The sequence below is a fragment of the Phyllobates terribilis genome, unplaced genomic scaffold (genome assembly GCF_046119375.1).
Source record: "Phyllobates terribilis strain yellow unplaced genomic scaffold, ASM4611937v1 Scaffold_3__8_contigs__length_932513732, whole genome shotgun sequence".
NCBI classification, from domain to species: Eukaryota; Metazoa; Chordata; class Amphibia; order Anura; family Dendrobatidae; genus Phyllobates; species Phyllobates terribilis.
The window spans coordinates 681,678,102-681,702,112 of record NW_027362763.1 but is presented as its reverse complement, the minus strand read 5'-3'; the positions used below and the strand labels follow the sequence as shown (position 1 = coordinate 681,702,112).

At 42.2% G+C, this 24,011-nt stretch overlaps 1 protein-coding gene across 5 annotated transcripts in view; it reads left to right on the top strand.

Moving 5' to 3' along the window:
• Positions 1-24,011, top strand: part of XDH (xanthine dehydrogenase) — a 196,153-nt gene that overhangs the window by 122,576 nt on the left and 49,566 nt on the right. For all 5 annotated transcript variants that reach the window (XM_073671820.1, XM_073671821.1, XM_073671823.1 and 2 more), the window contains 10 exons: positions 1,382-1,566; positions 2,704-2,878; positions 3,687-3,776; positions 5,085-5,254; positions 5,536-5,659; positions 5,924-6,043; positions 6,174-6,270; positions 21,005-21,129; positions 23,515-23,648; positions 23,735-23,822. In XM_073671820.1, the coding sequence (XP_073527921.1) occupies positions 1,382-1,566; positions 2,704-2,878; positions 3,687-3,776; positions 5,085-5,254; positions 5,536-5,659; positions 5,924-6,043; positions 6,174-6,270; positions 21,005-21,129; positions 23,515-23,648; positions 23,735-23,822 (1,308 nt within the window). The remainder of the gene's footprint in view (positions 1-1,381; positions 1,567-2,703; positions 2,879-3,686; positions 3,777-5,084; positions 5,255-5,535; positions 5,660-5,923; positions 6,044-6,173; positions 6,271-21,004; positions 21,130-23,514; positions 23,649-23,734; positions 23,823-24,011) is intronic.

Genomic DNA, 24,011 nt, shown 5'->3' with positions numbered 1-24,011 from the left:
AATGTATTCATTGTTATAGAATTTTTTTAAATATTTGTGTTTTATTTTTTATGTAACTGTTATATTACCCTAAACCAAACCCTATCCCTAATTCTAGCCTTAACACTATTCCTAACCCAATTTCTAACCCTAACCCTAAAATGGCTCTGATAAACTATGTAAAAAGTTTACATTCGTTATAATGTTAGTGTTTTTTTTTTTACAAGGGATATTTTTGTTTTAAATGTGGGACAGCACCTCCAGCAGGTCCATGTCTATCCTCTCCCAAAACTACATGAGAGGTGAGGCGGGGAGCTGCAGTGCAGGGCACAGGATTCACTACTGTTACCGCCTGTGCAGACTGTGCACTGGGTGAGATGAGTTTGCTATCCTCTGCTGCGCTCTGCATAGACAATGACCGAAATAACAAAGCTCACTTAGTCACACTGAGAGCTCTGTAATCTCAGTTATTGCCCGTGCACAGTGCACTGGGTGAGATGAGTTTGCTATCCTCTGCTGCGCTCTGCATAGACAGTGACTGAGATAACAAACTCACTTAGTCACATTGAGAGCTTTGTCATCTCAGTTATTGCCCATGCACAGTGCACTGGGTGAGATGAGTTTGTTATCCTCTGCTGCGCTCTGCATAGACAGTGACTGAGATAACAAAGCTCACTTAGTCACACTGAGAGCTTTGTGATCTCAGTTATTGCCCATGCACAGTGCACTGGGTGAGATGAGTTTGCTATCCTCTGCTGCACTCTGCATAGACAGTGACTGAGATAACACAGATAACTTAGTCACACTGAGAGCTTTGTAATCTCAGTTATTGCCCATGCACAGTGCACTGGGTGAGATGAGTTTGCTATCCTCTGCTGCGCTCTGCATAGACAGTGACTGAGATAACAAACTCAGTCACAATGAGAAAATTTGTGATCTCAGTTGTTGCCCATGCACAGTGCACTGGGTGAGATGAGTTTGTTATCCTCTGCTGCGCTCTGCATAGGCAGTGACTGGGATAACACAGATAACTTAGTCACACTGAGAGCTTTGTAATCTCAGTTATTGCCCATGCACAGTGCACTGGGTGAGATGAGTTTGCTATCCTCTGCTGCGCTCTGCATAGACAGTGACTGAGATAACAAACTCAGTCACAATGAGAAAATTTGTGATCTCAGTTGTTGCCCATGCACAGTGCACTGGGTGAGATGAGTTTGCTATCCTCTGCTGCGCTCTGCATAGACAGTGACTGAGATAACAAAGCTCAGTGACACTGAGAGCTTTGTCATCTCAGTTGTTGCCTATGCAGAGTGCAGCAGCTGGTGACAAACTCTTGATTGTGGAACTTAGATACTTTATTGACATGGAATAAGGGACAGTTAACTCTTTCTTGATGTGACAGTGGGAATATTTCTCTGCCTACAAACAAGCGTCACGGCGGGAGGACGATATCGCCATCGTCACCAGCGGGATGAAGGTTGTTTTCCAGCCTGACAGTCACCGGGTGGAGAAAATCCAGCTGAGCTATGGAGGAATGGCCCCCATCACCATCATGGCAAAGGACACATGTTCAGCATTAGCTGGGAGGTAATGCCTGATGTGGTGATCCAGTTGTTCTTATGTGACTCAGCTTATCCTCTAGTCACACCCAAAGCTGCATTCAAAATCTGGAAACTAGAGAGCAGTGCATTTTGGAAACCCAGATGATGGCCTATGTGCATGTACTAACCACCCCCCCATCTCTTTCAAAAATTAAAGAGAAAAAAATTCTGATTGCTGCTCTGGATGTAACTGGAGTATGAGACAGGAAGCATGCTACAATTATTACTAGATGACTTAAAGACCCTGCAAAAGTTACTCAAGATTCCATGCAAGAATGTTCTTCATTGCAGACATATTTTATAGGGGCGCTGTATCTTTAAGTGCAAAATAGCTAATAGTTGCTCATACATAAGTTGGCTTATCTTCTACTCTAGTCAGACCCAAAGCTGCATTCAAAATCTGGTAATCAAAAAGTGATGTATGCTGGTAACTTATACGACGTTCCTGGATGCCAAATGCATGTAAATTGACCACCAAGTGCAAAGAAAAAAATCTGATTGCAGCTCTGGATGTAACTAGTGTATAAGACATAAAGTAACCCAGCATTTATTACTAGAAAATATAAAGTCCCTGGAAAAGTTATTCAAGATTTTATGTTGCATTCACTGTGGATATCTTTAAGTGGAAAATGGCTTAAAATTGATCATTCATCACATAGCTTATCTTCTACTCTAGTCACACCCAAAGCTGCATTAAAAAAAATAAAAGATCAAACAAATAAAATCTGATTGCAGTTCTGGATGCAACTGCAGTATAAGACAGAAAGTGACCCCAAATTATAACCAGATAACTTGAAAGTCCTTGGAAAAGTTTCACGTTTTATGTAAAAATGTTTTTCTTTTCAATGTGGATATCTGTCATAGGGGCTCTGTATCTTTAAGTGAATTTTTAAAACACATCAGAAAAAAATGGGCAGTAGGAAAATTGTCAAAGACTGTAAAATTTTAGATTTTCAAGTTCTTTTATTTTTAAGATATTTCTAATGTCGTCGCAGAAATGATCGTAAAAACATGAGGCGTTGTAGTTTTCAGGATTGCCCACTAGATGTCAGCACATTACTAATCTATAGGTGCCATCTGCTGTTTGTACCCCATTGTTTCCCCTTTTTTTCTCTCCACATAGAGAATGGAACGACCACTTACTACAAGACGCCTGCAGACTTCTAGCCACAGAGATGTCGCTGTCACCCAGCGCACCTGGGGGAATGGTCGAATTTCGGCAGATTTTGACTACCAGCTTCTTCTTTAAGTTTTATCTCACGGTTCTTAAGAAACTGGCAACGGATTTAGATGATAATGTAAGAACTTCCTCTTGGGATCATCTGGGATCTTATTTTGGTCTGTAATGTTTTATCAACGTTAGGAAATTATTTATATAGTGATCATCTACCAAATTAGGAATTTAAAGGGACACTAAGTAACCATATAAAATCTTGCTTAGTAATAGTATTAGTAATAGTATGAATGATTCTGATTCATTTCTTGGTATTAATGATGGAATTCCAGGGGTCTGTCCTTTTTTTTTTTTTTTACAGTTCCCTAATTAAATTTGTTTGTAAAAAGCTGAAATACCTAACACTGCCTCCAGGGGGGCAATCTGTATGCAATACTATGTAGCGCCTATTAAAATGAATGAAAGCGTACACAGATTGCCCCCTAGTGGTGGCAACAGGTAGCTGTAAATTTTACAAGTAGGTGAGGGAACAAGACTCTATGAAATTAGGGAATGATGACCATCCCAAGTAATTTCTCTGAATTTCCAACATCTCTGCTTGCTGGCAGTAGAAGAAAACATTACTTTTTTACAATTAGAGGTTAATAATCCCTCCTGACTTTGTTACAATGTATCGCTGAGATAAGAGGAGAGCGATGGGGCCTAGAGCTCTGCTAGACTCCCTATTTTGATACATTGTAACAAACCTTCTGCTGTGTGAGAAGTCAGGTCAGTTTTAAGAATATGAGAATGAATATATGTAGTGACCGGCAGCAAGCGGAGATCTTGAAAATGATTATAAATGGGAGTACAAAGTTTCAGGATTATACGTCATACTCGGTTATTTTTTAAATGTACTTTTTTTATTTTTTTTTTTATTACCATTCCTTAAGAATAATTTCCATGAGACGGTCGTCCCAGAATATGAGAGCGCCACTGAACTGTTTCACAAGCCGCCGACCTCCGGCGTACAGCTGTTTCAGGTATTTACTTCCGCACTCAACTTGGCTAAAAAATTTTCCTTTTTTAAAAAATAAAAAAAAAAAAAAAAAAAAAATCAACATTTTTAATATAAATGGGAAAAAGACAGAAAAAAACTGAAAAATGTTATTGCTAATATGTCCACTGGGTGGCAGCATTACAACAATCTGTACAATGCACAGGATAATGGAACAGAATCTGCCCCATTTCTCATCTTTATCAATTTTATTCACTACGTGGTTTCCTACTGGGGGAATTAGTCTGATCTCCTCCTCGTTTTTAATTTTTATATTTTTATTTTTCTGTTAACATAGCCTTCTGAGAGATTATGTTTTTGTGGGACGAGTATAGTCCTTTTTCAAATTTAAGTGAAAAAAAAAGTATCTAAAGGGGGAAAAAAAAATCGATTTGTGTCGACATTTTCTGAAACTGATGATTTTATTTTTTCGGGGATGCTTGTTTTTTTTGTTGTTGTTGTGAGCTGTCATTTTTATTGAGACCTTTTACTTGTATTTGATCGCTTTTTATTGCATTTTTTAGAGACCTGGAAACAGAAAAAAAGCTATTTTGGCACTTAGAATTTTTTTCCCTCTACATGATGTTTGCTTTATGAGTTAATTAATTTTATATTTTGATATATCAGACTTCTTTGGACCCCTTGATGCCAAATATCTTTGTTTATTTATTTTTTCATTTTTTTTTTTTAAACTTAGAAAATATAAGTATCCATGCTTGCAAACTTTTTTTTACTTTTAGGGGACTTGAACCTGCAATTGATCTCATTTTTTTCTACAGTATATACTCCAATATATCAGTATTTTAGTATATAGTGTAATCAACATTCTCTTATGTAAGGCCAAGATGGCAGCGATGAGGGTCCCCAGAAGACCCCGGTTGTAATAATGATCAATTGGGCCCCTACAATTATGTCCGGTGGGGGGCAATTGGAGCCAGTGAAGGCACGCGTCGACAACCAGTCCATTTAAATGCCACTCTCAGTGATTGACAGCAGCATTTAAATGGCTAAACAGCAGCAATCAATGCTAGCTCCGGTCGCTGCTGTTACAGGCAGATGCCAGCTGTATGACACAGCTCCTGAGCTCTTTCGAGTCTGCACTGGACGCTGCAGAGAAAGGAGAAGCAAAAGTCCACACACTTTCCTTTTTAATGCCTCAAGTAAGGCAAAGCTTGAGGGGTGGACACCCCGAAAATAGAGAACAATGAGCAGAATATAAATGGTAGATGGCAGGGTAAACAGCGATGTATTACATTGCGCTGAGATAGAAGACATCTTTTTATTTGCTTCACAGGAAGTTCCGGTCGGTCAGGACCCCGAAGACTTTGTCGGCCGACCCATCATGCACTTGTCTGCCATGAAGCAAGCTACAGGAGAAGCCGTATACTGCGACGATATACCCCATTATGAAAATGAGCTGTATTTAGGGTTAATAACCAGCACCAAGGCTCACGCTAAGATCATGTAAGCGGATGGGTTTTGGGGTGCAGATCATTGGGTAAAAAGGTAGCCCCCTCTCTTCTCCTGATGAAGACCCCAGGGAACCGTCCTTTGCCATACCTAACCTTTACGTGTTGCCCCCACACTGCATGCAATGCCCCTTCTAATACAAATGAGCACTCACGCTCCTCGTTTGTATAAAAACTGCGTGAGACAGTCATGAAAAATCAGGACTGTCAAAAAATATATGCACTGAGGGTCCTATATTGACGAGACCCCTTGGTTTTGCATGCCCTTCTCTACAGATTAATTGATAAATCCGGGGCCGAGGCTTCACCGGGATTCGTCCGTTTCCTTTCTGCAAAAGATATCCCAGGAAGCAACATTACCGGGATCAGACAGGACGAGCAGATATTTGCAGAGGAGACGGTAAGTCAGGAATCCAAACGACCTGACATTAGCAGTAGCTATTGTAGCTAGAAGAATTGGCTGATAACAGAGGACAATGCGGTAAATTCCAGTGCACAATGAATGGAGAAAAGCTGTGGTGCCTCTTTAAGATCTGTCTTTTTATGGACTTACCCTATGGATTTATGGCCAATAGCCTACTTATGCTTCGCCAATGGCATATGCCCGTGAATGCCGGCGCTGAGGCCAGCCCTGGGTGTGAATATTTCTGGTCTTGCCTCGCAGGTGACTTGTGTCGGACACATTATTGGAGCCATCGTTGCAGACACTCAGGAGCATGCCCAACGTGCCGCCAAAGCTGTGCAGATTGTGTACGAGGACCTGAAGCCCATTATTACCATCCAGGTACATGGACGTGAAGTCCAGATATCTTCTATGGCCGGTTCTGTTAGCACACCAGAACCCGGAAGTCCCGACCTGCCTGGTTCTGCGTGTGACTCCGTCTTAGTTACAATCTTTTTGTACCTGTCCTCAGGATGCTATTCACCAGCAGTCATTTTTCCTGCCTATTAAGAAGATAGAAAACGGGAACATTGAGAAAGGTTTCCAGGAGGCCGATCACACTGTGGAGGGTGAGGGTCTTGTGTTCAACATTAATGTAGACTCTGGTTATCATATCCACCATTGCTCCATAATACACACATACTGCAGCCTTAGAGCACACATAGTGCACACATACAGCATACACAGTGCACACATACAGCAGCCTTACAGCATACATAGTGCACACATACAGCATACACAGTGCACACATACAGCAGCCTTACAGCATACATAGTGCACACATACAGCATACACAGTGCACACATACAGCAGCCTTACAGTACACATAGTGCACACATACTGCATACATGGAGCACACATACAGCAGCCTTACAGCATACATAGTGCACACATACAGCATACACAGTGCACACATACAGCAGCCTTACAGCATACATAGTGCACACATATAGCATACACAGTGCACACATACAGCAGCCTTACAGCATACATAGTGCACACATACAGTATACACAGTGCACACATACAGCAGCCTTACAGCATACATAGTGCACACATACAGCATACACAGTGCACACATACAGCAGTCTTACAGCACACATAGTGCACACATACAGCATACATAGTGCACACATACAGCAGCCTTACAGCATACATAGTGCACACATACAGCATACATAGTGCACACATACAGTATACACAGTGCACACATACAGCAGCCTTACAGCATACATAGTGCACACATACAGCATACATAGTGCACACATACAGTATACACAGTGCACACATACAGCAGCCTTACAGCATACACAGTGCACACATACAGCAGCCTTACAGCATACATAGTGCACACATACAGCATACACAGTGCACACATACAGCAGCCTTACAGCATACATAGTGCACACATACAGCATACACAGTGCACACATACAGCAGTCTTACAGCACACATAGTGCACACATACAGCATACATAGTGCACACATACAGCAGCCTTACAGCACACATAGTGCACACATACAGCATACACAGTGCACACATACAGCAGCCTTACAGTACACATAGTGCACACATACAGCATACATAGTGCACACATACAGCAGCCTTACAGCACACATAGTGCACACATACTGCATACATGGTGCACACATACAGCAGCCTTACAGCATACACAGTGCACACATACAGCAGCCTTACAGCATACATAGTGCACACATACAGCATACATGGAGCACACATACAGCAGCCTTACAGTACACATAGTGCACACATACAGCATACATGGTGCACACATACAGCAGCCTTACAGCACACATAGTGCACACATACTGCATACATGGAGCACACATACAGCAGCCTTACAGTACACATAGTGCACACATACAGCATACATGGTGCACACATACAGCAGCCTTACAGCACACATAGTGCACACATACAGCATACATGGAGCACACATACAGCAGCCTTACAGTACACATAGTGCACACATACAGCATACATGGTGCACACATACAGCAGCCTTACAGCACACAGAGTGCACACATACTGCATACATGGTGCACACATACAGCAGCCTTACAGCATACACAGTGCACACATACAGCAGCCTTACAGCATACATAGTGCACACATACAGCATACACAGTGCACACATACAGCAGCCTTACAGTACACATAGCGCACACATACTGCATACATGGAGCACACATACAGCAGCCTTACAGCACACATAGTGCACACATACTGCATACATGGAGCACACATACAGCAGCCTTACAGTACACATAGTGCACACATACAGCATACATGGTGCACACATACAGCAGCCTTACAGCACACATAGTGCACACATACTGCATACATGGTGCACACATACAGCAGCATTTCAGTACACATAGTGCACACATACAGCATACACAGTGCACACACACAGCAGCCTTACAGCACACATAGTGCACACATACTGCATACATGGTGCACACATACAGCAGCATTTCAGTACACATAGTGCACACATACAGCATACATGGTGCACACACACAGCAGCCTTACAGCACACATAGTGCACACATACTGCATACATGGAGCACACATACAGCAGCCTTACAGTACACATAGTGCACACATACAGCATACACAGTGCACACATACATCAGCCTTACAGCACACACAGTGCACACATACAGCAGCCTTACAGCATACATAGTGCACACATACAGCATACACAGTGCACACATACAGCATACATAGTGCACACATACAGCAGCCTTACAGCATACATAGTGCACACGTACAGCAGCCTTGCAGCATACATAGTGCACACATACTGCATACATAGTGCACACATACAGCAGCCTTACAGCATACATAGTGCACACATACAGCAGCCTTACAGCATACATAGTGCACACATACAGCAGCCTTACAGCATACACAGTGCACACATACAGCAGCCTTACAGCATACATAGTGCACACATACAGCAGCCTTACAGCATACACAGTGCACACATAGTTACATAGTTACATAGTTTATAAGGCCGAAAAAAGACAAGCGTCCATCCAGTTCAGCCTATTTCTTGTGCACTGCAGCTATTCCGCTATTCCTATACCATGCGGTATAGGCCAATTTACATCATTGAGGAAAAATTCACTTCCCGACACCAATCTGGCAGTCAGATTAAATCCCTGGATTAATTAACTAAGCATAAGATGTCATTTTATTGTTCTCAAGAAAGGCGTCCAGGCCTCTCTTGAACTCATTAAGTGAGTTGGACATCACCACTTCCTCTCCCAGAGAGTTCCAGAGTCTCACGGCTCTGACCGTAAAGAATCCCCTTCTATGCTGGTGCAGGAACCTCCTTTCCTCCAGACGCATAGTGTGCCCCCTCATCTTTGTCACCATCCTTGGTATAAACAGGTCATGGGAGAGATCTCTGTACTGCCCCCTGATGTATTTATACATGTTTATGAGGTCTCCCCTAAGCCTTCTCTTTTCCAACGTAAATAGGCCTAATTATGACAACCTCTCTGGGTATTCTAGTCCCTCCATTCCCTTTATTACCTTAGTCGCCCTCCTTTGTACCCTCTCTAGCTCCAATATGTCTTTCCTGAGCACCAGTGCGGCTTTACCAGCGCTTTATACAGAGGAAGAACAATGTTCTCATCATATGCCCCTATTCCTCTTCTGATGCATGCCATGACTCTATTTGCCTTCGCAGCTGCTGCCTGACACTGGGCACTCCAATTTAATTTGCTATTAACCAAGACGCCCAGGTCCTTCTCCATGTCAGATTTCCCCAACGGTTTCCCATTTAATATGTATGGGTGACTGCTGTTTTTCTTTCCCATGTGCATGACCTTACATTTATCGGCATTGAACCCCATTTGCCATTTTTTGGCCCAACTCCCCAATTTATCTAAATCCTCCTGTAGCTGTGCCCTATCCTCATCTGTATTAACTACTTTACAAAGTTTAGTATCATCTGCAAATATTGCTATTTTACTATGCAACCCTTCCACTAGATCATTAATAAATATATTAAATAATATAGGGCCCAAGACTGACCCTTGAGGCACCCCGCTAGTAACCCTGACACCCCCTGAGCTTACTCCATTGATAACCACCCTCTGCTTTCTATCACTCAGCCAGCTATTTACCCACTTGCACACATTATCCCCCAGACCAAGCATTCTCATTTTATATACCAACCTTTTGTGTGGCACGGTATCAAACGCTTTGGAGAAGTCCAGGTCTACAACATCCACTGACTCTCCCCGGTCCAGCTGTGAGCTCACCTCCTCGTAGAAGGCGATCAGGTTTGTTTGGCAGGAGCGATCCCTCATGAATCCATGTTGATATGGAGTTAGACAGTTATTATCATTAAGATATTCTACAATAGCATCTCTAAGAAATCCTTCAAACAATTTACCCACAACACCAAACAATTTACCCACAACATACAGCATACATAGTGCACACATACAGCAGCCTTACAGCATACATAGTGCGCACATACAGCATACATAGTGCACACATACAGCATACACAGTGCACACATACAGCAGCCTTACAGCATACATAGTGCACACATACAGTATACACAGTGCACACATACAGCAGCCTTACAGCATACATAGTGCACACATACTGCATACACAGTGCACACATACAGCAGCCTTACAGCATACATAGTGCACACATACAGCATACATAGTGCACACATACAGCAGCCTTACAGCATACATAGTGCACACGTACAACATACACAGTGCACACATACAGCAGCCTTACAGCACACATAGTGCACACATACTGCATACATAGTGCACACATACAGCAGCCTTACAGCACACATAGTGCACACATACTGCATACATAGTGCACACATACAGCAGCCTTACAGCATACATAGTGCACACATACAGCATACACAGTGCGCACATACAGCAGCCTTACAGTACACATAGTGTACACATACAGCATACATGGTACACACATACAGCAGCCTTACAGCACACATACAGCATACATAGTGCACACATACAGCAGCCTTACAGCACACATAGTGCACACATACAGCATACACAGTGCACACATACAGCAGCCTTACAGCATACATAGTGCACACATACAGCATACACAGTGCACACATACAGCAGCCTTACAGCATACATAGTGCACACATACAGTATACACAGTGCACACATACAGCAGCCTTACAGTACACATAGTGCACACATACTGCATACACAGTGCACACATACATCAGCCTTACAGCATACATAGTGCACACGTACAACATACACAGTGCACACATACAGCAGCCTTACAGCACACACAGTGCACACATACAGTATACATAGTGCACACATACAGCAGCCTTACAGCACACATAGTGCACACGTACAACATACACAGTGCACACATACAGCAGCCTTACAGCATACATAGTGCACACATACAGCATACACAGTGCACACATACAGCAGCCTTACAGCATACATAGTGCGCACATACAGCATACACAGTGCACACATACAGCAGCCTTACAGCATACATAGTGCGCACATACAGCATACACAGTGCACACATACAGCAGCCTTACAGCATACATAGTGCGCACATACAGCATACACAGTGCACACATACAGCAGCCTTACAGCATACATAGTGCGCACATACAGCATACACAGTGCACACATACAGCAGCCTTACAGCATACATAGTGCACACATACAGCATACACAGTGCACACATACAGCAGCCTTACAGCATACATAGTGCACACATACAGTATACACAGTGCACACATACAGCAGCCTTACAGCATACATAGTGCGCACATACAGCATACACAGTGCACACATACAGCAGCCTTACAGCATACATAGTGCACACATACAGCATACACAGTGCACACATACAGCAGCCTTACAGCATACATAGTGCACACATACAGCATACACAGTGCACACATACAGCAGCCTTACAGCATACATAGTGCACACATACAGCATACACAGTGCGCACATACAGCAGCCTTACAGCATACATAGTGCGCACATACAGCATACACAGTGCACACATACAGCAGCCTTACAGCATACATAGTGCACACATAGTTACATAGTTTATAAGGCCGAAAAAAGACAAGCGTCCATCCAGTTCAGCCTATTTCTTGTGCACTGCAGCTATTCCGCTATTCCTATACCATGCAGTATAGGCCAATTTACATCATTGAGGAAAAATTCACTTCCCGACACCAATCTGGCAGTCAGATTAAATCCCAGAATTAATTAACTAAGCATAAGATGTCATTTTATTGTTCTCAAGAAAGGCGTCCAGGCCTCTCTTGAACTCATTAAGTGAGTTGCTCATCACCACTTCCTCTCCCAGAGAGTTCCAGAGTCTCACGGCTCTGACCGTAAAGAATCCCCTTCTATGCTGGTGCAGGAACCTCCTTTCCTCCAGACGCATAGTGTGCCCCCTCGTCTTTGTCACCATCCTTGGTATAAACAGGTCATGGGAGAGATCTCTGTACTGCCCCCTGATGTATTTATACATAGTAACATAACATAGTTTGTAAAGCCGAATAAAGACTTGCGTCCATCAAGTTCGACCTGTTAGTTCTGTAATTGCTAAAGTTGATCCAGAGGAGGGCAAAAACCTCAAATGATTTAGCCAATCTTCACCTGAGGAAAAATTCCCTCCCGACTCTGAAACCAGCAGTCAGAATAAATCCCTGTATCAACCTACTATTTTATTTTATTTTTAAGTATACGCTGAAATCTGCCTGGTATCTAGAAAAGCATCCAGTCCCCGCTTGAACTGGTGTAGTGAATCCGACATTACCGTCTCCTCACTCAGTGAATTCCATATTCTCACTGCTCTTACCGTAAAGAACCCCTTCCTATGCTGGTGCAGAAACCTTTTCTCTTCCAGTCTTAGTGAGTGCCCTCTTGTTACCGTAATATCCCTCCTTTTGAACAAATCCCGGGCAAGATCTCTATACTGTCCCCTAACATATTTGTACACATTTATTATGTCCCCCCTCAACCTTCTCTTTTCCAGGCTGAATAGTCCTAGTTTTGCCAACCTCTCTGGGTATTGCAGTCCCTCCATTCCCTTTATTAATTTTGTTGCCCTCCTTTGTACCTTTTCAAGCTCATTTATATCCTTTCTATATATTGGGGCCCATAACTGAGCACAGTATTCCAAGTGTGGTCTGACCAGTGCTTTGTACAGTGGAAGAACAATGTTCTCATCCTTTGCAGCTATACCTCTTCTGATACATCCCATTACCCTGTTTGCCCTTACAGCAGCGGCCTGACTTTGGGCACTCCAATTTAGTTTGCTATCAATCAAGATGCCCAAGTCCTTCTCCATCTCTGAATTCCCCAATGATTTCCCATTCAGTGAGTACTGGTGACTTCCATTTTTCCTTCCCATGTGTATGACCTTACATTTCTCCTCGTTAAACCTCATTTGCCATTTAATGCTCCACCTACCCAGCTTATCCAAATCCCTCTGTAGGTCTGCACTGTCCTCTTTTGTATTAATTGTTTTACATAACTTTGTGTCATCTGCAAATATTGATATTTTACTATTTATCCCGTTGACTATGTCGTTAATAAAGATATTAAATAACATTGGGCCTAGTACAGACCCCTGTGGTACCCCACTAGTGACGCTTACCCAATCTGAGTATATTCCATTTATAACCACCCTCTGCCTTCTATCCCTTAGCCAGTTTGCTACCCACTTGCAGACATTTTCCCCCAGCCCCATCATTCTCATTTTGTATACCAACCTATTATGTGGCACGCTATCGAACGCTTTTGAGAAGTCGAGATACACGACATCCACTGGTTCCCCCTGATCTACTCGAGAGCTAACCTCCTCGTAGAAGTCAATCAGGTTTGTTTGGCAGGAGCGATTCCTCATGAATCCATGTTGGTTCGGGGTTAATAGATTATTAGCATCAAGATGCTCCGTAATTGCCTCTTTAATGAAGCTTTCAAAAATTTTGCCCACAACGGACGTCAGACTCACCGGCCGATAGTTTCCGGCGTCACTTTTCGCTCCCTTTTTGAATATTGGCACTACATTCGCCTGTCGCCAATCAAGTGGTACAGACCCAGTCTCAACAGAGTCCTTAAATATAAGATATAACGGTCTGTCTATCACATTACTTAGTTCCCTTAGTACCCATGGGTGTATGCCATCAGGTCCTGGTGATTTGTTTATTTTAATGTTACTGAGGCGTTTCTGTACCCCAGCTTGGGTTAGATTTGTCATACTTAGTGGAGGATTAAGCTTGTCACTTCTCATTTCTCCTGTTAGTTCTTTTTCCTTTGTGAAAGTTGTCGAAAAAAAATTATTTAATAGATTAGCTTTATCCTCATCTTTCTCTATGATTTTGCCTTCCTCACTTTTTATCGGTCCAATATTATCCGATTTAATCCTTTTACTATTTATATACGTAAAGAACAGTTTGGGATTTGATCTACTTTCCCTAGCAATACGTCTCTCTGTTTCCTCCTTCGCTATTTTTATTTGTTTTTTACAGGTTCTCGTTTTTTCCTTGTAACACATTAGTGCCTCCTTACTGTTTTCCTGTTTTATGAGGTCTCCCCTAAGCCTTCTCTTTTCCAACGTAAATAGGCCTAATTTTGACAACCTCTCTGGGTATTCTAGTCCCTCCATTCCCTTTATTACCTTAGTCGCCCTCCTTTGTACCCTCTCTAGCTCCAATATGTCTTTCCTGAGCACCAGTGCGGCTTTACCAGCGCTTTATACAGAGGAAGAACAATGTTCTCATCATATGCCCCTATTCCTCTTCTGATGCATGCCATGACTCTATTTGCCTTCGCAGCTGCTGCCTGACACTGGGCACTCCAATTTAATTTGCTATTAACCAAGACGCCCAGGTCCTTCTCCATGTCAGATTTCCCCAACGGTTTCCCATTTAATATGTATGGGTGACTGCTGTTTTTCTTTCCCATGTGCATGACCTTACATTTATCGGCATTGAAGCCCATTTGCCACTTTTTGGCCCAACTCCCCAATTTATCTAAATCCTCCTGTAGCTGTGCCCTATCCTCATCTGTATTAACTACTTTACAAAGTTTACTATCATCTGCAAATATTGCTATTTTACTATGCAACCCTTCCACTAGATCATTAATAAATATATTAAATAATATAGGGCCCAAGACTTACCCTTGAGGCACCCCGCTAGTAACCCTGACACCCCCTGAGCTTACTCCATTGATAACCACCCTCTGCTTTCTATCACTCAGCCAGCTATTTACCCACTTGCACACATTATCCCCCAGACCAAGCATTCTCATTTTATATACCAACCTTTTGTGTGGCACGGTATCAAACGCTTTGGAGAAGTCAAGGTATACAACATCCACTGACTCTCCCCGGTCCAGCTGTGAGCTCACCTCCTCGTAGAAGGCGATCAGGTTTGTTTGGCAGGAGCGATCCCTCATGAATCCATGTTGATATGGAGTTAGACAGTTATTATCATTAAGATATTCTACAATAGCATCTCTAAGAAATCCTTCAAACAATTTACCCACAACACCAAACAATTTACCCACAACATACAGCATACATAGTGCACACATACAGCATACACAGTGCACACATACAGCAGCCTTACAGCATACATAGTGCACACATACAGCATACATAGTGCACACATACAGCAGCCTTACAGCACACATACAGCAGCCTTACAGCATACATAGTGCACACATACAGCATACATAGTGCACACATACAGCAGCCTTACAGCATACACAGTGTGCACATACAGCATACACAGTGCACACATACAGCAGCCTTACAGCATACATAGTGCACACATACAGCATACACAGTGCACACATACAGCAGCCTTACAGCATACATAGTGCACACATACAGCATACACAGTGCACACATACAGCAGCCTTACAGTACACATAGTGCACACATACAGCATACACAGTGCACACATACAGCAGCCTTACAGCATACATAGTGCACACATACAGCATACACAGTGCACACATACAGCAGCCTTACAGCATACATAGTGCACACATACAGCATACATAGTGCACACATACAGCAGCCTTACAGCACACATACAGCAGCCTTACAGCATACATAGTGCACACATACAGCATACATAGTGCACACATACAGCAGCCTTACAGCATACACAGTGTGCACATACAGCATACACAGTGCACACATACAGCAGCCTTACAGCATACATAGTGCACACATACAGCATACACAGTGCACACATACAGCAGCCTTACAGCATACATAGTGCACACATACAGCATACACAGTGCACACATACAGCAGCCTTACAGTACACATAGTGCACACATACAGCATACACAGTGCACACATACAGCAGCCTTACAGCATACATAGTGCACACATACAGCATACACAGTGCACACATACAGCAGCCTTACACTACACATAGTGCACACATACAGCATACATGGTACACATAAACAGCAGCCTTACAGCATACATAGTGCACACATACAACATACACAGTGTACATATACAATACACATACAGCATACATAGTGCACTTATACAACATAGATAGTCCACATATGGAATTTTCCAGGAATTTTCAAAGATTCTGGCTAGTGTTTCTGCAATGTCCTCTGCTATCTCTTTCCTAGGGTACTGAAAGAGATAGCTGAGGAAAGATTGGAGAAGGGCAAATGTTGTCCCTATCTTCACAAAAGCAAAGAAAATGGAGCCAGGAAATTACAGGCCTGTGAGCCTTACTTTTATACCAGGAAAGATCTTTGAACAAATTATTAAACATCATGTATGTAAGTGCTTGGATAAGAATACAGTAATAAGCCTGAGGCAGCATGGGTTTGTAGCAAACAAGTCATGTCAGACTAACTTAATTTCCTTCTATGATGGAATCACTGACTGGGTGGATCAGGGAAATGCGGTAGATATAGTATTTCTCGACTTCAGCAAAGCATTTGATAAAAGATCACATACTATTCTTATTGAATAAATGACCAGGTATGGGATTGACAAGGTTCGGCTAGGTGGATTCATAACTAGCTCAGTGATCATACTCAGAGTAGTAATAAATGGTTGCACATCCAATTGGAAGAGTGTTTCAAGTGGGGTACCACAAGGCTCTGTCCTGGCCCCAGTGTTATTAAACATGTTTATAAATGATCTAGAACTAATCAAATTTGCAGATGATGGAAAGCTAGGAGGGATAGCTAACACTAGAGAAGATAAAGAAAGGATTCAGAAGGATCTAGATAAGCTTGAACAATGGGCAGCGACTAATAGAATGATATTTAAAAGGGAGAAATGCAAGATTCTACATCTGGGCAAGAAAAACGAAAATTACATCTACAGAATGGGAGGAATAGAACTAAGCAACAGCACGTGTGAAAAAGACTTGTGTATACTAATAGATCACAGACTGCACATGGGTCAATAGGGTGATGCAGCAGCAAAAAAGGCAGACACAGTTCTGGGATGTATTAAGAGAAGCTTAGAGTCTAGATCACGTGAAGTAATAATCCCCCTCTACACCTCCTTGGTCAGACCTCATCTGGATACTGTGTCCAGTTCTGGGCACTTTTTAAAAAGGACTTACTGGAGCAAGTTCAGAGTAGAGCGACCAGGTTGGTGAGTGGACTGCAAACTATGTCCTATGAGGATCGGTTAAAGGATTTGGGAATGTTTAGCTTGCAAAAAAAAAAAGGCTAAGAGGAGATGTAATAGCTGTCTACAAATATCTGAAGGGCTGTCACAGTGTAGAGGGATCGTCCTTATTCTCATTTGCACATGGAAACACGAGAAGCAATGGGATGAAAGCGAAAGGGAGAAGATACAGATTAGATATTAGAAAACACTTTTTGACAGTGAGGGTGATCAATGAGTGGAACAGGCGGCCATGATAGGTGCAGAGTTCCCCTTCAATGGACGTCTTCAAACAGAGGCTGGACAGACATCTGTCTGAGAAGGTTTAGTGAATCCTGCTGAGCAGGGGGTTGGACATGATGACCCTGGAGGTCCCTGCCAACTCTACCATTCTATCATTCTATTGTATTGTATATACAGTACAGACCAAAAGTTTGGACACACCTCATTTAAAGATTTTTCTGTATTTTCATGACTATGAAAATTGTACATTCACAAGAGTGTGCAAAGCAGTCATCAAAGCAAAAGGTGGCTACTTTGAAGAACCTAGAATATAAGACATATTTTCAGTTGTTTCACACTTTTTTGTTAAGTATATAATTCCACATGTGGTAATTCATAGTTTTGATGCCTTCAGTGTGAATGTACAATTTTCATAGTCATGAAAATACAGAAAAATCTTTAAATGAGAAGGTGTGTCCAAACTTTTGGTCTGTACTGTACAATACACATAAAATAGACATAGTGCACACATACAGCAGTCTTACAGTGCACATAGTGTACTTGTACAACATACATAGTCCACATATACAATACACATACCGCAGCCTATAGCACACAGTGCACACATACAGGAGCATTACAGCACACATAGTGCATACATATCACTGCCTTACAGAACACAGTTAACATATACAATACACATACAGTTTTCATACAGCACACACACAGTGCACACATATAGCAGCCTCACAGCACACATACAAGATACATACTGCACACATACAGCACACATATTGCATAGATATAGCAACCATACTGCACACATATTGCACACATACAGCAGCCTTACAGCACTCACACAACACATGTAGTGCACACTGTGGTAAACACTGTTTATTTAAATTTCAGGTTGGTTTCTTAAAACATGTCGTACACCACTCTGGAGTCCATAAAGTAAACAAAGCCCATTCGGCATAATGGCAATCCAAAACAGAAAAAGATACAGCACAGTCTGTACATCGGCCGGGGTCCGGCCACTCAGGGTTAGTCACACACGGTTCAGATTTAGCCCAACACATGCAAGCTTCTCTCTGGAGCAAGCCTCCCCAGATACTGAAGCACACCGGAGTCAAAAGGCTGGTTATTTATAACCCAAACCATACCCTGAGGTGGAGATATGGAGAACAACCTCCCGTCCGCTCTATGGTTGTTCTCATAAAACATGCCCTTTTAAAGATGGCTGATTAATCCCCTCTCTGCACCTACCATGCAGGAGAAAACTTCCATGTTTCACATCACTAAGGCTAATAGCCTCAGTGAAACATATCTCCCCTGCAGTATTCTGCCAGTAACTTTGCCACAACACATACAGCACACATAGTGCACACATACAGCAGCCTTACAGCACTCACATAACACATGTAGTGCACACATACAGCACACATAGTTCACACATACAGCAGCCTTACAGCACTCACATAACACATGCAGTGCACACATACAGCACACATAGTGCACACATACAGCAGCCTTATAGCACTCACATAACACATGCAGTGCACACATACAGCACACATAGTGCACACATATAGCAGCCTTATAGCACTCACATAACACATGCAGTGCACACATACAGCACACATAGTTCACACATATAGCAGCCTTATAGCACTCACATAACACATGTAGTGCACACATACAGCACAAATAGTTCACACATACAGCAGCCTTATAGCACTCACATAACACATGTAGTGCACACATACAGCACACATAGTGCACACATATAGCAGCCTTATAGCACTCACAAAACACATGCAGTGCACACATACAGCACACATAGTGCACACATATAGCAGCCTTATAGCACTCACATAACACATGTAGTGCACACATACAGCACACATAGTGCACACATATAGCAGCCTTATAGCACTCACATAACACATGCAGTGCACACATACAGCACACATAGTTCACACATACAGCAGCCTTATAGCACTCACATAACACATGCAGTGCACACATACAGCACACATAGTTCACACATATAGCAGCCTTATAGCACTCACATAACACATGTAGTGCACACATACAGCACAAATAGTTCACACATACAGCAGCCTTATAGCACTCACATAACACATGTAGTGCACACATACAGCACACATAGTGCACACATATAGCAGCCTTATAGCACTCACAAAACACATGCAGTGCACACATACAGCACACATAGTGCACACATATAGCAGCCTTATAGCACTCACATAACACATGTAGTGCACACATACAGCACACATAGTGCACACATATAGCAGCCTTATAGCACTCACATAACACATGTAGTGCACACATACAGCACACATAGTGCACACATATAGCAGCCTTATAGCACTCACATAACACATGCAGTGCACACATACAGCACACATAGTTCACACATACAGCAGCCTTATAGCACTCACATAACACATGCAGTGCACACATACAGCACACATAGTGCACACATAAAGCAGCCTTACAGCACTCACATAACACATGTAGTGCACACATACAGCACACATAGTTCACACATACAGCAGCCTTACAGCACTCACATAACACATGTAGTGCACACATACAGCACACATAGTGCACACATACAGCAGCCTTACAGCACTCACATAACACATGTAGTGCACACATACAGCACACATAGTGCACACATACAGCAGCCTTACAGCACTCACATAACACATGTAGTGCACACATACAGCACACATAGTGCACACATACAGCAGCCTTATAGCACTCACATAACACATGCAGTGCACACATACAGCACACATAGTGCACACATATAGCAGCCATTCATTATGAATGGTACAAACATAGGGCAGAAATAATGTACACATAGACACATACACACGGTTAGTGCAGCCATATAGCACACATAGTGCAATCATACAGCTCACATATAGCATATATAGTGCACACATAGTACAGCAAATCCACATTGTACATACCGTACACATACACATCATACAAGCAGCAACAGTAAAGTATTGTACTTAAACAGCTCCTATACATCCCTGATACTGTGCACGTACATTATTGTACTCCCCACAGCACACATACAACACTGCTACATCGCCTGCACAGTACACACAATACAGAGCACACACATGTACAGTACAATTACATCTCACAGGTGCTGTATACACAAAAAAAGGATTTCCAAGGCTTCATTTTTCACTCTGGATGAATTGGACTAATTAAAAAATTGTTGCCAAGATAGAGTTCTACTGTACGTGAGTCGGCTCTCGGTGTCGTTCTATTTTTTAATGTGGCTTGGAGTAAATTTTGTCATTGTTCCTCAGGGGAGATTTACATTGGAGGGCAAGAACATTTCTATCTGGAGACAAACTGTTGCATTGCGGTGCCAAAGGGCGAGGACGGAGAGATGGAAATGTTTGTTTCCACCCAGAATACAACGGAGACACAGGTAAGACCACTAGGGGTTATAATAGCATATGTAAAAGCAAAGGTGTCCATTGACACCAATCAGAATCCAGCACTGGGTGGATCACATTAGATATAAGATTTCCATACAATCCATGAAATGTGTCTAGGGGACGTATGATCACCATGCACAATAAAACTCCCGAACTGGATAACACAAAGAGTAAGGGAAAAACAGAGAGAAGGTGTGCAATTCAAGATATTTTAATCAAGTGATAATATATCATTTTCACAGCATATTAATGGACCCAGAAAGGTAGATGCAAAAAGAGGTCAATGCATGTTACATACAATCATGCACGTAATGATATACAGTCATTGGTCCATAGGTTATGGTAGTAAACACAGTAATATAATATCAGTCCATATCAATTATGTATTAGAATGATCACAAATGACCACATCTGTCTACAAACCACAGAGATTGTACAACATAAAACCACAAAAGGACAAATAGTGGATATACGTCACATAAGGCATAATGGTACACATACAAAGTGTGGTTTAAAAGTGCCCTGCCTAACTTGAATAAAGTGCAGCGCCATGCATGGACCCCACAGTGGAAGAATCCCCCGCTTACAAACCCCAACGTACGTTTCCTCTTTGAGTTATAGCTTCATCAGGGGGGAATATCCCTTTTATTCAAGTTAGGCAGGGCACTTTTAAACCACACTTTGTATGTGTACCATTATGCCTTATGTGACGTATATCCACTATTTGTCCTTTTGTGGTTTTATGTTGTACAATCTCTGTGGTTTGTAGACAGATGTGGTCATTTGTGATCATTCTAATACATAATTGATATGGACTGATATTATATTACTGTGTTTACTACCATAACCTATGGACCAATGACTGTATATCATTACGTGCATGATTGTATGTAACATGCATTGACCTCTTTTTGCATCTACCTTTCTGGGTCCATTAATATGCTGTGAAAATGATATATTATCACTTGATTAAAATATCTTGAATTGCACACCTTCTCTCCGTTTTTCCCTTTCCCTTCGTGGGTGGATCACATTGTTGGTTGTAAGTGAAAAATACTACCATCCATAGGTATGAAAGTGTGGTAGAGAAAAATTAAAATCCATAAAGACATCTTCAGAGGGTGGACAAATCACCTGCACATTGAACATATGGGATTAATTATAATTGGGGAAGTGAGAGAGAGATGACACTTCAACCTCCATTGAAATAGGAACCTCTTGCAGTGACCATGTAATTATAACAGGAGATCTGCTCTGAGAACCAGACACTACACGCAGGATTCGTTTATTCAGAGGCGGAGAAGTACACGGGCTTCCTCTGTTCAAAAGATTTTTCTGGAACACTTTGGAGCCAGTGGTCAGTGATGAATATTGTGGTCTGCATCGATCCGATATTTATAGGAGAAATATTTTCGGCATCGTAACAAAGGGATGAATGTAACGCATTTACTCACATCTCTGTAAGACCATTCTAACCCCTCCAACCTAAAATCGGACAGATTGATGATACTATCCATGCCATGTTTCATTTCTATAGAAAGATAAAATTGAAATATTAAATATAACAATATCTACCACCTGGGACCTACATGGGTGACGATATCCTGAAAGTTGGGGATCTCATAAACTTCTAAGAACATCCCACATCCAGCCCCCATATGAGCTCACCAAGGGGAGGTATGTGAGCGTAACCTTGATCTAAAAAAAAGCAGAATTTGGATTTTTGTATTTTATCAGTCTTGGAAAGTACAGCTTGCTGTGGGTTTTGTCTGATTTCCTAAGCAATACCTCCCTAAACTAAGCTCTGAGCCATTTCCGTGACACAGGTTTAGTAATTTTCTTTCGTTATTCCTTTTTATTTTATGTAATTGTATATATTGTATTGTTTTGTTCCTATTTTGTATCATCTTTGTATATTTTTTATAAACACTGCCTACCTTTCTGGATTAAATATATAAAATGTAATAGCTCTGTTCCTCTTGCTCTGTAACCTGCACCCCTGAAGCTATACGTTACCTGTAACGGATGTCCAATCGGCCTGTATAAACGATTGGGGGCAGCTAGTAGTTCCCTTTTGTTATTGTGGAGTTGACAGTGACCGTACTGGGTATATATATTCCATGAGCTGGAATCGGAGGTGTATACACCATACGCTTACTGTTAATTCCCCAATAACCAGCCTAGTAGTGGAAGCAGCCGCGGCCTCGTCTGTCACTCGTCAATCAATTGTGTAATTGTCCTGACGATTAGAGGCAGCGGAGTTGCTTCCCCTGACAAACTAGTGGTAGCGGTTAGATCTGCGTGATCTCTACGGTGTTATCCCTAACAGAAAGTAATACACTGATGCGCACTGCGCTGTCCCTTCTCCACCTTAGCACTTTGCGGCTCATGCTATCGGGGCCCCTGCTAACCGTATTCTGGTCCGTGTGAAGAGAATAGGGGGAGGATTTGGAGGAAAGGAATCCAGGAGTGTGGTCCTGTCTACAATCGTGGCGGTGGCTGCATACAAGTAATTATCATTTTGACTTCATGCATTTATAACATATGAGACCTTCTTGTGTGCAGATTGTAATTCTGGGCACCTTTTTTATGTAGAATGGGCCGTCCAGTGAGGTGCATGCTGGACAGAGATGAGGACATGCTCATAACCGGCGGCCGACATCCCTATCTGGCCCGTTATAAGGTAGATTATTTATTTTTATTTAAAATTTAGAAAATTGGTGGGAAATCTTCAAAAATCGATATGTCAGGTCTGTGTGAGGCCTCTCAAGAATACCACTATACTACAATAATACCACCATACAGCTTACAACTATACCAGAACACAATACTCCAAAAATAGCACCATATAGTGCTCAAGTAATACCATCAT